At 38.0% G+C, this 14,898-nt stretch overlaps 1 protein-coding gene across 8 annotated transcripts in view; it reads right to left on the bottom strand.

Annotated features, from left to right (window-relative positions):
• LOC124257162 (rap1 GTPase-activating protein 1-like) overlaps nucleotides 1-14,898 on the bottom strand; it is a 321,814-nt gene that overhangs the window by 91,641 nt on the left and 215,275 nt on the right. The window contains exon 1 of one of the 8 annotated variants that reach the window (XM_046691175.1): nucleotides 14,524-14,751. The exons of the other annotated variants lie outside the window; for them this stretch is intronic. Coding sequence (XP_046547131.1) covers nucleotides 14,524-14,558 — 35 coding nt within the window. The 5' untranslated portion in view covers nucleotides 14,559-14,751. Of the gene's footprint in view, nucleotides 1-14,523; nucleotides 14,752-14,898 lie in introns of those variants that run through there. 8 annotated transcript variants of the gene reach the window in all.

Below are 14,898 nucleotides of genomic sequence, written 5' to 3'. Positions count from 1 at the left end.
GATGGTGGTGACATATTTGTGACGTTACTTCCACAGAAATGCCTGCACACATACGTGGAAGTAAGTAGATGAAATTGTAGACATTAAAAAGCAAATCTACGATAAAAACATCTAATTTGTTTGTTGTTTAATGTCGCACTCAGCAATATTCCAGCTATATGGCGGCGATCTGTAAATAATAAAGTCTGGATCTGACAATCTGTCAATAATAAAGTCTGGACCTGACAATCCAGTGATCAACAACATGAGCATCAATCTCAGAATTTGGGATACGATGACATGTGTCAACCAAGAAGGCGAGCCTGACCACCTGGTCCCGATAGTCGCCCCTTACGACAAGGTAGTGATCAAAAACATAATAACTAGAATATATGTAATAGTGAGTGAGTGAATTTAGTTTTACGCCTCACTCTGCAATATTCCAGCTATATGGCGGCGGTCTGTAATTAATCGAGTCTGGACTAGACAATCCAGGGATCAACAGCATGAGCATCGATCAACGCAATCATGATACGATGACATGTGTCAACCCAATCAGCAAGCCTGACCACCCGATCCCGTTAGTTTCCTTTTACGACAAGCAGAATATATGTAATAAATGGGGAAACAACCAAATATGGCCCAAACATGGCCGAGATGACAATACCTTCCCAGTACTCTTTGGAGGGCAAGTAATCTAGAGCTACAACGTCAAAGCCTATCAAAGTCTTCCTTTCATACTAAATCACAAGTGCCTAATGACTCCACCATAAGTCCCGATGTCTGACGTTACTATGAATGTCAAGAACTTCAGCTTGCGTACATTAACTAAGAATGCATAAACTACATGCAATGAAAGACAAAATGGTACTCACATGGACTGAACTTGAATCATGACTAAAGTTCTATACAAAATCAAACATTCAACGCATGATGTAACAAAATACTACCTTCCCAAAACTGTTGATTTAAATCAGTAAAATTAGCAGCACTTGGCGACCAAGTTGCGCCAAGAGGCCACTTAGCAGTTTTTGTAAGTAGCACATGTTGAGTTATAATAAACTACAGCAATAACAATGTCCTGTAATGTATATACATCGAGGGGGAGGCAGCGGGGGAGGGTTGTACCGTGTCAAGTGGGATATTCCTGCAGGAGAACGTCCCCACTGCACCAACTAGGGAGACCATGTTACAACTCGGTACCAATGACTGTTATTAAAACATTAATTACATCAACTTAATTTTTTCCCATATTCATACTTCATCATATATTGTTGAGCATTCACATAGCTTGCAGAGTTATGTCCCTTAGTCAAATCAGGATCTGCCAATCAAGGCTGAAAGACAAAAATTCTCTGATTACAATCCTAGGTTTGTCAGTACTATATTTATTGTTTAGCCAACATTCCAAACATCTACAACTTGCTTCTGTCCAAGTTAAGATGGACCGTCTCCATGGTGTAGTAGATACAGTGTCTGCTAAGAGAGCTGAAAGACGGGTTTACTCCCTGGCTGCATTACACCATAAATCATTATAATAATTTAATGTCAGTATGCCTGGCACTTAGCATTAAGGGGTTAAATGAAGACAGTCATAGTTGAAAGAGCTGGATTAATCTTCCTCATCTCAAGACATCACCATCATCTCATAAGCCACCCTACCCGTGAAGGTCCGGGTTAGAATATTGATCTTCAGTTACCCATGCATGTCATAAGAGGCAACTAACGGGATCGGGTGGTCAAGCTCGCTGACTTGGTTGACACATGTCATCGGTCCCAAATTGCGCAGATCGATGCTCATGCTGTTGATCACTGGATTGTCTGGTCCAGACTCAATTATTTACAGACCACCGCCATATAGCTGGAATATTGCGAGTGTGGCGTGAAACTAATCTCACTCCTCATAAGCCACCCCATCCATCAGGATAACATTGATGATTGCTCATAATATCAATCACTGATGTTGTCTGATCCAGATTTGAACATCTACACAGAGCCATGTTAAGGCTGGAACATATGCCAGGGTCAGCATGAAACAACCGACTTGCATGAACATCACACCAATAGTGATATAATGTTGACATTACAAGATTTCCAATTAAAATATAATCATACAAAATTTTTAATAAAAACTGGAATAAAAAATAACCAAAATTTAAAATAGATATAAAGCATGTAAAGTTATATAAAAATTACAAATGCCAAAGGAAAGTTTAAGAGTTTCAAGTGCTGGCTCTTATGCCCATATAAGGTCAAAAAGATCAAGTATGTTAAGGAACTAGAATTTCAAAATACATGCAATTATGTGCCAGAAACCTGACCCCTCTTCATATTCAATCAAAACTTCAAAGACCGCACATATAAATAATTGATAAGATATCATTTTCGACACAATACTACCAGTAAAGTACCCCTGAAGTAGCAAGAACCATTAATATAGATTCCCGGTTGGCAGTTATTTTCGTGTGTAATACTATCCAATCATAAGAGCCAATATGGGTCAAAAACATTCAACATAAAAGCTAAATTCAAACTAATGTTCTGTTATGCACTGGCATATCATTGAAGAAATTCCAATGTGTTGCTACAAAATTCCAGATCAAATTCATATATATAAATTCAAATTGATTAAGAAATCAATCCCTCGTCCAGATATATTTTTGGTTGGTATTTTTATCATAATGCACATGATATCATATTTCTTGACTGAAGTTGATCTTATAGTTTTATTTCCATCAGATAATGTTATATTATTGTGTTTCAAGGAAAAAGGTCCTTATAGTTAGAAATGTCTACCAATGATGAACGCGGAGTGGAAATAAATAAGACAAGACGCTTTTTATAACAAGTATTCTCATGAATCTCAAAGGAAATGGGACTCTTCTTGCCAATGCTACGTTGGAGTCTTTGCGCAGATTTTTGGTCCTCCATGATGTTCATAAAAGCGGAGTCGCCGGGCGCTTTTCTGCCGATGAATTAGAGGCAATCTAACTCTGCAGAAGTCACAGTCGCTGACACCGGCCGCTCTTCTGCCGTGGTCGGGGATGATTATCGGCTGATCATCGAGAGGCCTTACTCTGCTGCTGGAACGATCTCGGCTGAGAAAGTTCTTGTCTTAAGTAGATTTCCCTTTGAAGTCTGGCTGCCCTGAGTGTCCTCAACTGAGGAAGGCCCCTTAGATATCTGACGGGACTCTCTGCCATGTTTTGCCCTCTTGTTTGCTGATGTTTTGCCCTTGTTTGCGTTGATCTATCTGCAGCACGTCTTAAGACGCATAAAGATGATATTTATTAAATGCAGAATGAGATAAATTAATGCAGTAACTGCAACGCGGAATTAAACGCGCACCATGTAGAACAACTAGGGCATATTACATGTGGATCGGAGGCAGAAAACGTAATCTACAAATCGCACAGATTTTCATGAACGTAAAGCTAGCTGAACAATCACGTAATACACGTGAATAAACAGTAGAAATAATGATAATTAATCAATACAAATAGTAAAGGATACTAGCTATACCTCTATAGTAACCTATGAGAGGTAAAACTAAGAGATTATCAAAGGATATGTGTGTAAGGAGACACAAGGCGCTCTCACATCCTGCTCACTGGGCGAAGAAGGAGAGAGTGGAGCACATGGCCAGAGGGTGGCGACACCTTTTCCCGCCAGGGGAGACAAAGGGGAGCAACTCGTGGTGAGTACCAATTAGTGATTTTATTTTGAAGGGAGCTTCAAATAAGGAGATACAAGTGTTCCACTATGTTCGCAAGAAGAAGAAGACAAGCAAAAGAGCATGAGTCAGGATAAGGAAAAATAAAGCTAAATTCAAACCAATGTTCTGTTATGCACTGGCATATGATTTAAGAAATTGCAATTGTTGCTACAAAATTCCAGATCAAATTCATATATATAAATTCAAATTTATTAAGAAATCAATCCCTCGTCCAGATATATTTTAGTTGGTATTTTTATCATAATGCACATGATATCATATTTCTTTACTGAAGTTGTTTATTTCCATCAGATAATGTTATATTATTGTGTTTCAAGGAAAAAGGTCCTTATAGTTAGAAATGTCTACCAATAAAATAAATAAGACAAGACGCTTTTATAACAAGTATTCTCATGAATCTCAGAACATGCTATAGTCCGTTTGGCTCAAAAGCGGACCGATGAATTGCAATCTAACCGAAAACTAATAAACATAAAATACTCAATGAAACGCTGATCATAATCAAAACATCATACCCACTCTGTGCGGTTTTTGCAGAATTTTTGTCCTAAAAATAATAAAGTTGTTTAACAAACTATCATTAAAATATTGACACAGTTCACTGTTTGTTACGAGGGAGGAGCCAGGTGTTCGAGAAGCGGTGGGCACACGTTCACAGACAAAGTTATTTATTCATTAACCTGTACTGTGCCGTCTCCATCCGTTCTCGAACACCTGGCAGAGAAAGGGACAGCCAGGTGTTCGAGAAGCACGTTCACAAAGTTTTTTATTCATTAACTTGTGCTGTTCCGTCTCCATCCGTTCTCGAACACCTGGCTGTCCCTTTCTCTGCACTCCTCCCTCGTAACAAATAGTGAACTGTGTCAATATTTTAAATGATAGATTGTTAAACAACTTTTTTATTTTTAGGACAAAAATTCTGCAAAAACCTCACAGAGTGGGTATGATGTTTTGATTATGATCAGCGTTTCATTGAGTATTTTATGTTTATTAGTTTTCGAGTTAGATTGCAATTCATCGGTCCGCTTTTGAGCCAAACGGACTATAGCCTGTACCTACGGCAATCATTGTTACCACTGATGGTAGGAATGAATGTTGACACTTCTCAGGACCTAGACTAACACTTTTTTTTCTGAATATACAAGAATTTCATAGTAACCAATAATGCCATTTAAATTCAAAAGGAGATAGGTGAATCAGAATCTGAGGAAATCGAGACTTGCTCTTTTACTGCTTTTGCATTGCTCATGAGGAATATTTAGGGCATCAAAACGACAGCAAATAAAAGTTTGAACCTAAAATATATGATCATAAATAGAGCTAATCTGGTATTCACACCCATGACCAGTGGATCCAAAGAAGACAGCTCATCTTTTTCAGCCATTTCCATCAATACATTAATTCAAACTTCTACACTTTTAGGGGCGGTGGGGTAGCCTAGTGGTTTAAGCATTTGCTTATCATGCCAAAGACCGGGTTTGATTCCCCACATGGGTACAATATGTGAATCCCATTTCTGGTGTCCCCTGCCGTGATATTGCAGGAATATTGCTAAACTAAACTAAACTAACTCACTCACTCACTCTGCACTTCCTGGAATATGTTTTGAGCATGTACCAACAGGCATCACATCAATGCATGAAGCCTACTGACAGTACTTCTGACAGATGATCTCATTTACATATTTATCCAATGGTGATATTAATATCCTCAGATTGTTTGTCAATAACACTATTCTCTTTACACAATAATATCTCTATTACATGTCCAGTACATACATAAGAAAGCATCTCCACCTTGACCTTTGGAGTCCATTCTGTCTGGATTTGTCTTTTTCGTCAAGAATGCAATACATTTGCTTTGAAGTTCACAATCACGCCAAAGCATCTTATTGTCTATAGAGAGGCTCATAAATCAGCAGGTTTGTCCCAGCTGGTCCCAGCAGATAGTGCTGGTAGGGAGATCAATGCTTGACACTTCAATTATTGTAAACAGCTCCTGACATAGATCACCATCATAACACAACGGACAACAGCAACTGGAGAACAAAATTAATTGAAATAAAAGTATCCATTTACAATTATCCTTGTCCCCAAGTCCCTGAAATGTATCCATTAGCAATGATCCTTGTCTTTCAGTTCCTGAAAAACTGTTTTTCCTATTTCTAATCTTTTTGTTTTCCTTCAGATATTTCCTTTGACATTTTTGTGGCGTCTAGATGTAAAACAAAAACATACTTCATTCCTGAAAAAACACACACATAAAAACACCTTCCCTCATGTTCACAAGAAAACTGTCCTTCGAAAATCTTGTAAAAAATGTGGATTAGGAAAATGTTTTGTTCCAGAAGAAGAACATATGTCTTGAAGCAGTGACATGGGAAGTATTGTCTCAAACATAAAACCCAACAAATAATTAACTGGTCGCCCCTTGTCCTTGATCATTTTTTTTTTTTTTCAACAATAATTTGAATTTGTTCTTTTCTGAATTCTTTTATACATTGAAACATTTAAAGTTTCTGGTCTATCCAGAATAATGATAAAAGAAATGCACAGACTGATGCTGAATGGTATTTTCTTTACAAGCTGTATCCCGTGTACGCTGAACGTGGAAGGAAAGCATCAAGTAACACTGATCATTGCCAATTCCATCTCTAGTACAATTCATAAAATGGCATTGGGATAAAACGTCAAGATTTGGGTCTAATCTAGGATTTGAACCCAGAACCATTGCTTTCAGGTGAGTTAGACTACTGAGCCACCCACAGAGCGGTGAGTACAGGATAATACATGGTCAGGGCTAGGAAAACACTGTTGATACAATGCCAGGGCCCCAGATAATATTTCAACATCAGGAGTACGTACTCCTTATTTTTTCAATATAGGAGTACTGGATAAACTTAAGAGTACATTTTGAGTACTGAATGGAATATAATGGCGTATCAGTAATCCTGTCTTTCGTTTCATATATGCACCACAACATTACTAGTCTTGTGTAAACAGGTCAATAAACAATAAACAACACTCTTTCAGATAAATACGTCTGTAAATGATTCCAAGACCGTATAGCATTGCTGCGGTGCGTATGAGCTACGTTTTCTCAAGTATTTCCTACCGTATCGTGCATATTTTTCATCCGTACATACGCCCGATTACGGCCCTTATCTGGAGCCCTGCAATGCACTGTTTGGTCATAATGAAGACCAGTTTAAAGTTGATGAACTTCAGCAATTGGTGAATGTATAGCATTTATAAACATCCCGGTGTTTCATTGACATGAAAATGAGTGACTGAGTGTGTGAATTTAGTTTTACGCCGCACTCAGCAATGTTCCAGCTATATGGCGGCGGTCTGTAAATAATCGAGTCTGGACCAGACAATCCAGTGATCAACAGCATGAGCATCGATCTGCACAATTGGGAACCGATGACATGTGTCAATCAAGCCAGCGAGCCTGACCACCCAATCCCATTAGTTGCCTCTTACGACAAGCATGGGTTACTGAAGGTTTATTCTAACCCGGACCTTCACGGGTAACAGAAAATGAACTGAAACAGTCATTCAAACATTTGCAAGGAAAAGACCCCAAGATGTCACATGCCTTATTTCTGACAAGTTTCAGATGTTACGTAAGAGGCATCAATTTGCTTCAATTAGATCCTAAACTGGCCAATTTCTCAACCAATTATAACATCCTTGACAGAAAGAACCACGGTATCAGAACATGATAATATTCAATTTTCCTACAATCATGACGAATGGACTGAGACTCTCCTTGTTCAACCCATTCAACAATATCATGATTCGAAAGCATTTATTTTGCAATTACTAGATCAGTCATGAATTCTAAATACGCACTTATCACAGTGTCCACATTATATTTAGGAAACTCTGAAGCCAGTCGCAGCTACCAGATGCTCTTAAATGTCTTGAGCTATTCACAAACCTAATATAAATGGGTCTGACAGCTATTTTTAGTTTCCCGAAATTGTCCAATCAATAATGGCGGATGACTTTTCGGCTGGTGGACTTGACTACAGACAAGCACAGAATACAGAACCAGAAGTCAGTCTAGACTCTGACCGTCAAACCTCGGCCATTATTACTGTCATAAAGGCTTATCTAACTCTTCCATGGAGGCACTTTGATGGGACTGTACATTTGAAAAGACTATTGTCAGGATGGAATCTCCCAAGACTGAACTTACACATCTTCAAGGAAAGGTTATACCTTTGTTATGGGGAGGCTTTATCTGTATCGAATATACGATTAAATTGAAACTGATCATTTCATTGGATGGACTGACTGACTGAGTTTGGTTTTACGCCGCTTTTAGCAATATATACCAGCAACATCACGGCGGGGGACACCAGAAATGGGCTTCAGACATTGTGCCCATGTGGGGAAATGGGCTTCACACACCATGTGCCCATGGATGGATGTACATTTGAACTTGTAATGAACTGGCACTTATAACAAACTGATTATTTCATTGGATGGATGTACATAAACTGCTTTATAACGAAGGTACTTGTAATGAACTGACGCTTATAACAAACTGATCATTTCATTGGATGGATGTACATAAACTACTTTATAATGAAGGTACTTGTAATGAACTGACGCTTATAACAAACTGATTATTTCATCCTGACCACTTGCTTATGACCAGTGTAGGTCGTTGACCGATAGAGAATCCTCGCAATTTCATATGTAGGGATTCATTGTTTGTTCTATTTAATTAAAATGCTTCGTCTGTTAATAAGTAGCTTGGTAATCACAATGTGTATGAAAGCATAGGACAAGAGGTCATACAATGATTATATCTTCCAACTGAAGCAAAACCATGAGGAATAGATAGCTTATACATTCACTACAACTATCATAGCATCCACTTGAAGCAAGGAGTATGAAGGTCACGTGAATATTTTTAATGCTGCTAGACACAAACAAAGTTTTGTTCTTGTTCATAGTTTGCTCACTAACTTTGGGAATAAAACACAGGTCTGAAGCAAGTCAAAATAACACATTAACCACTTGACTACCCACTTACCTGTTCTATTCCCCCAAATCCTTAATTTTGGCATATACATTAAAAAATTAATTAAATAAAAATTTAAAATGAGATAATATTAGAATAAATTTTGATTGATATGTATATTTTGTTTCTTTGAGAGGCATTTTAGAAGTTGTAAAGATGAAGGAAAACCAAGTTGTATGGATAGCCAACTTCTTTATTGAACTGATAACCCTAAGATAATGTCCCACTTATTGCAATAAAGAACTTGACTATCCATAGAACTTGGCTTAAATTCATGTATATTTTTGACAATTTCAAACTCCAGTCCTGCTCAGTCATTATCCAAAGTTGCATGCCACTTGTGGTGAGTCGCTGGTATATACGATCCTTGGTCTGACTACAGTATACACCGCTTGATGGTATCAACACAGCAGAAAATGTTTGACCTGTGAATGTGTAGCATGTCTCCCTTATCAAACTTCTGTATGATATAACAGACTCAACATTGTTCAACACACCTCTCTCTCACCTCATTTATCAAATCTCTCGTATCTCTGAACCAACTCACTGCATTACAATCTTTTACATACAAATGTTATCATCTTCACAATGTAGTTTGTGCGGCCACAATATTTGACAATCACAACCTTGTAAAGGAATAAGCTCATTTGGTATAACACCATTATGAGCAGTATTTGAGTTGGTTAAAGGTCCATCAAGTTCATCTGCAAGGATAGCGCCAAGTGGTGCTAGATCTAGATATTTACCACTTGGTGAGACCTATGAGCAGATGTACGGAGCTGACAAACCAAGTGAGTGAGTGAGTGAGTTTAGTTTTACGCCGCACTCAGCAATATCCCAGCTATATGACGGCGGTCTGTAAATAATCGAGTCTGGACCAGACAATCCAGTGATCAACAGCATGAGCATCGATCTGCGTAATTGGGAACCGATGACATGTGTCAACCAAGTCAGCGAAACTGACCACCCGATCCCGTTAGTCGCCTCTTACGACAAGCATAGTCGCCTTTTATGGCAAGCACATGGGTTGCTGAAGACCTATTCTACCCCGGATCTTCACGGGTCTGGCAAACCAAGAATCATAATAATGGTTAATCTGTGAATTGAACCCATGATCACTGGATTCTGACAACTCCTCAATTGCAGCACCTTAATTAATACACAATGGCATTTAGTAAGTGGTCAAATGTTACAAATGTTATAGCTGAGATTACACTTTCTCAGTAAAGCACCGATTCTAATACTTTTGTTGTCCCACCCAGATTCGAACCCACACTCTCAGAGTCATCAGCTTCAGCTTCCATGGAGGCTGAGTGGGTTAGATGGCTGACTTAGTGTGCTGGCGATTATGTGCCTGACTTTGATAATGTGGGTTCGATTCCTGAATGGGACTCAACCCAACAAAAGTATTAGAATCTGTATTTTGCGGAGAAAGTGTAATGCCAACTATATATTATGTGAGCACCTTAATGGCTTGTCTTCTTGTTCCCAAGAAATCAATGATAAAAACCTGGCTTAAAATGAAAAATACATACCTACTCTCAGACAATCATGTATGATAACAAAAACAGGAACAAATTACATATGCCGAATATCCACCAACATGAACACCAGATGTCACAGCAAGTGTACAGGTGTTACCTTCAGTAGGGAATAATAATATTTATCAACCAGTCATTGTCATGTCATAACCTACAAATCAACATGATATATATGCAAATGGACTTTATAGCGTTAACCATCTATAACAGACGTACAACACTTCAACCCAGATTTTTATTACAGATCTCACAATGAACGTTTTTTACCAGTCTCATTAGTTTGTTTTGTTAAAGCTACTGTATCATTAAACAAATATTATTAAGTTATTTCGCCCACATGAATGATTAGCACAATTTCTTTAAACAGGAAACCAAACAACAAACAGAATCACACAAAATCCAAGTCTGTTTCCTTCTGTATTTGAAGACTGTTGCCGTAGCATGATGAATCTGGCTGCAGTTGACCAACATTCGCCTTGATTTAGCTGAGGGGTAAAACCTTATTAACACTGTGTGACGCACGGCTTCACTGTGTGGGTTGACTCTGAATAGGGAGAATGAATTCGGAGGCTATCGGTAGAGATTTGCCTGATCTCCACCTCACATCGAGAAGGCTCCAGCCACATTCCCTCGGGTTAAAACAGGCATGTTGAAACCACAAGGAGATGTTGAGGATGCTGCAGTAACTCCACTTGTACCTTCTGTCCTTCGTCAAAGACTGCGTTCATGTTGTACTTTGGGGTAAAAAGGCTTGTATTAATGGCATCCCCTTTAACGTACAAGATCAGAGGGTTTTTTAAAGGTGTGAAGTGTGAAGCCATTTCTATTGTTGGCTGATGCGATATTGATGAATAAACAAATGGAGCAAAATCCAACTCACTCACTCACTCAACCAAATAGGAGGCGATGACATTTTGATGTTTTGGTAGCTTTAAATGTCTAAGATTGTATCCTGTTTCTGAAAAGTAATTCCTTTTGGACAGGAGGTTGTTTGAGCTCTGTTCATGATACACTATTGATTACATAGTTATAAATCTTGCCCTGTGTCTTTATTACTTGTGATATTAGAGAATGGTTTGAGAGTTTAATCTCTATAATTTAAAAAAAAATTATATTGTTAAATGATGAGTGAATCCAATTTCTGGATCATGAAGTTATTAAGACTTTCCAAACTAATATAGACTTGCACAGGATTTGTAAATATTTTTGCGTTCGGTTCTGAAAGAAAGGTGTATCGTATGCTTGTATGTATCACTCATTCATGCATATACTCACTCCCTCATGAATATACTCAGTTCCACAAGGATGCTTTCTCAGCTTCGTTAATTAGTGACTGGCCCAATGGTCCAGGCAACAGTCGATGTATACTCAGACAGTAGTAGTAGTAGTAGTAGTAGTAGTAGTAGTAGTAGTAGTAGTAGTAGTAGTAGTAGTAGTAGTAGTAGTTTATTAAAGTGTCACACGCACAACATTTACAGTAAAATACAGAATCACATAAACAGTTTAAAGGCAGTGCGTCCAGCCATACATGGGCATACGAGACACTATAAATACATTATAAGTACATGAATGGTACACACGTGATAGAATATAATATGGGAGATAGAAATTTCGGCAGATTGTAGATAACACACTGATAACAACGACAGCCTCAGACATGTAGTATTTAGTAGCTAGTTAGCTTATGACTGACTGAGTTTGGTTTTACGCCGCTTTTAGCAATATTCCAGCAACATCATGGTGGGGGACACCAGAAATGGGCTTCACACATTGTACCCATGTGGGGACTCGAACCCGGGTCTTCGGCATGACGAGCCAACGCTTTAACCACTAGGCTACCCCACAGCCCCAGTTAGCTTATGAGGGTTAGTTACTTCCATCACGAGTTGGACCAACTGGCCTGTACATTCTACACCATCAGTTGCTTAGAATTCAAACAGGATCATTTTCATAATTGGTTAACGAGGAGTTCAACAGAAAAAGTTGTGAAAAAAGAGATTTTAATGGTTTTAACCTCTCAGCATGGTAAATTTCTACTTAAAACCCGTTTCATTTTCCGTAATGAGACTGATATAGACGCTCGTATGTTGTCTACGTACAACTTTAAATGCAGTACTTTCAGTTAAGGGTTTAATGCTTTTAATCATGATCCTCATTCTGACTTAAATAGATTTATAGAAATCCTTCAAAGAGATCTCCCACTAATATGGCCACCATGATGGGCAGATGTCTGCCTGTCACACTTTCTTCACAACTATTTCAATGTTACACACAGTTGGGGACCTGAGTCTGTCAAAATTAACAAGAAATACTGCCAGTAGCAAAGTCTCCCTCACAACTAGTTCACAAAGCCTGACATCCTGAGACCTCAGACAGCTAACTACGGCCTAACCCCCGGGAGATTGAAACAAGGCATTTGATTAAACGCCTCATTGGTCAAGACAGGTCAAGATGCCCCATTTCACAGCTTCAACTGCGATTTCAAAACTAATGAAGTAATCTTTCATATTGATTAAACACTTTTTCATCCAAAACGTAATTAGGAAAAATGAGGAGTGTCCAAGCGATGGCTACTGTAGTGAATTACGACAGCCCAAATAACTTGAGGTCTGCCAAGACGGATAGCGCTACTGAAAGTTACAAGTTGGTATTGAACACACATGGCAAAACAGTATCATTAATGATGAAAAATCTATTTTGTGGTTGTTTCCAAATTAGCCAAAAACAATAGAAAGAAAATAGTAATTTTCCTTTGGTATTATCAAGTTATGAGCCGTTTCTACCTTTCACAATCATGAATATCTTGTCTTAAAATGTTCCTTAAGCAATGGACAGTCTGATTATAATTCTATTTCCATTTTTTAAATCGGTACCGAGGAAAATATATGAGCTCTCAACCAATATGAACACTTGTAGCATGTTCTTTATTTACCGATTATCAGTATCAAGATGATAGTTCCCTCATTACTAATCTTTCCAAAAAGAATCATAGAATGATAGGAAAAAAGAAGAAAATTATCTGCTATTATAAGATGGATAAGATATAAACTATAGTAGGCAAATGTATATTTTGATTTATCAATATCTGGTTTATAATTTATTTACGTATATTGTGTTCCTCCAGAACATCTCAATATTTCTAGTTATCTGACAAGTGAAGATAAATGTCACTGACAGGGATGCTGTTAGAATACAGTCAGTGGATAGGGGAATATCCTGGTGAGATGCCATCAGAAATGTTGACTTGAAGAAGACAGTGGCATGTGAAACACAGAGATAATACCACACAAGCTCCCGAGATCCAGATGTAAAACACAATGGTCGGTGTAAGGGACAAACTTCATTTGCATTGTTGGGGCGGTGGGGTAGCCTAGTGGTTAAGGTGTTTGCTCGTCACGCCGAAGACCTGGGTTCGATTTCCCACATGGACACAATGTGTGAAGCCCATTTCTGGTGTCCCCGACCGTGATATTGCTGGAATATTGCTAAAAGGGCATAAACCTCCCTCACTCACTCACTCACTCACTTGCATTGATATTAATCTTCTGTTTGTGTTTCAAAAGCAGAATATGTCTTGATTGATTTGAAATAACCAATAGAATATTAAGAAATAAAGGTCTGACGGATGGTTTATGTGAATCTCAAGGTAGCAAACTTACATCAGGTGCAAAGCAAGGATTCAGTATATATTTTGGGCAAGTGAATTCCCAAAACTAATAACAAATTGAAAAAAAACCCCAACAAACATAGTATTGTCACGGTGACTCAATTAATGAATAATTGGGCAAAGAAATTCCCCAAACCAATAATAATTTGAAAAATACCAGTATATTGTCACAGTGGATATGATACCGACAGCAACTCAATTAATGAATCAATATGAACTCCCTCAGACCTGTGGTGATTTCTGAGGTTGACAATATGACCAGTCAGCACTTTTATACATGCATTAAGATTACTCATAAAACATCATAGCATTTAAGGTATTTGTTTCAGACAAGTATATTACAAATAGCTTCTGAAAATATAAATACTGTTACACAAGATGCTTCATGATAAAGGACATGTCTCAAAACTAGAGCAAAATATAACAAATCAGAACTAGGCTATACACAAGGAATATACTTACGTAGAAAAGCCCCAATCATATCATTTACTAAAATGCAATCAATAAATCTTTATTAGAACAGGACAAATTTAAAATTTCGTGATAATTATTGTGGTTACCTTGAAGTGAATTTTCTCCAGTATTTGTGAAACATATCACGTAGTAGGCGCAATTAACATCTCATCTAGGTATCCTTTTCCTTCAGGTGCAATGAAATGTACGAGACCTGGTCGCAAGTTACGATAATGGACGAGGTGTCACTTTCTGTCTTTGTTTTGAGAGTCATGCTCATAAATTGGGTATAAAACCAACAATGAGGTTGTGTTTTCATAGGTGGAACGTCATCTTCAACATGTGGACAGGTTTGTGTAACAGCTGGACCCCGATGAAGTTAAGCAGATATTGATTAACACAGCTGAGTTTTATGCGAAACCAGGTTTATGCAACGCTTTTATCACACTCTAAAGAGGTCAATATATGTTCTATCACTTTCC

Source organism: Haliotis rubra, unplaced genomic scaffold (assembly GCF_003918875.1).
Source record: "Haliotis rubra isolate DU_JTF1 unplaced genomic scaffold, ASM391887v1 Scf65, whole genome shotgun sequence".
NCBI lineage: Eukaryota > Metazoa > Mollusca > Gastropoda > Lepetellida > Haliotidae > Haliotis > Haliotis rubra.
The sequence above is the reverse complement of the archived record's forward strand: the minus strand, read 5'-3'. Positions and strand labels throughout refer to the sequence as shown.